General features: G+C 23.4%; 1 protein-coding gene across 1 annotated transcript; it reads left to right on the forward strand.

Moving 5' to 3' along the window:
• Nucleotides 1-329, forward strand: PVX_129260 (variable surface protein Vir12, putative; the record flags this gene model as incomplete). The annotated part of the gene is made up of 2 exons (XM_001612330.1): nucleotides 1-22; nucleotides 167-329. Coding segments are annotated over 2 exons (180 nt in total), but the record flags the coding sequence as incomplete, so codon positions are not given.
• Nucleotides 330-1,185: the final 856 nt, after the last annotated feature.

Raw genomic sequence — 1,185 nt, forward strand, 5'->3', positions numbered from 1 at the left:
TATAATGTTTGGAGCGTTTTATGTATTTTACCTTTACTATAATGTAAACACTATTATTAGTTKAAAATATAAATAATATATYGTATGATCYCTCTATTTATTATTATTTTTTTAATTTACAMYTATAAGCAAAGGTTCTCATAAATATGTTTTRTTTACTTGTTAGGCCACACCTTTGGGGAGATGGATACGCAATAAGATGGGGAGAAGGGAAAATGATTATGATGATCGGTCAGAAAGAAGTTATTCAACGTTAGACTATGATTCAGAAAATGATGATATGTATTCCAGTAGCATGAGTTATAATGTATCTTATTATCCTACATGACATAATTAAGTGTAGTTACGAAAAATATCAAAATATCCARTTGGAGATAATGAGAAAAGCAGRAAGTAATACGATTATGCTTCAGCTTTTTAAATWTGAAAATAAGGGGATGTACATATCTTCATAGAACAAATCAAATATGAAAAGGATTGTTATGTTGCATGTGAAGAAATATCAACATCAAATTAMTGAWTGCATTAATTARAAATAGATGCCTAATTTAATTCATTTGTAACATAAAAATACATTAGAATAAAGCATAAGTTGCTAAGAAATGAGCATGACATTGTTTTGTGTATWATAAGTGTTTATGCAAYATGCKTRTGTTATCACATTTAATGTATGTTTTTGTTTTTGTTTTTAACACATATGTGTATATATACAGCATGCATAAYCTTATAATTCATGCTTATGATTAATATAATGCTTTATTGAAGTAGTATATATTTWTTTTTGATTAAAAATTTGATTATAAATATKTTGTAACCATTTGTTATTAGTCRTGGCTATGCCATTTATTATTTTTTGTTTGTTCAAAGAACAAATTATAAATTAAYTAAACTAAATTTATTAATTATTTATAAAATTAAAAAGTATGTTTTATTATTTACTATAAAAATATCGAGAATGCATATATCYGGACAGAAATTTAAAAATTAACATTTTTCATATAATTAAATATAAGAGAATATAATTATACAAATATTCATARAGCATATYTTCTTTTGATACTTATGGTAAACTAGTATATWATACAAAGAGATCAATCATAATTAACCATCGTTTGATTAGAATAAATCAGATACACACAATTAAACGAACGATAACCATTGAACATTAACTTATATGATAAAAAT

Source organism: Plasmodium vivax, genomic scaffold (assembly GCF_000002415.2).
Source record: "Plasmodium vivax scf_3643 genomic scaffold, whole genome shotgun sequence".
NCBI classification, from domain to species: domain Eukaryota; phylum Apicomplexa; class Aconoidasida; order Haemosporida; family Plasmodiidae; genus Plasmodium; species Plasmodium vivax.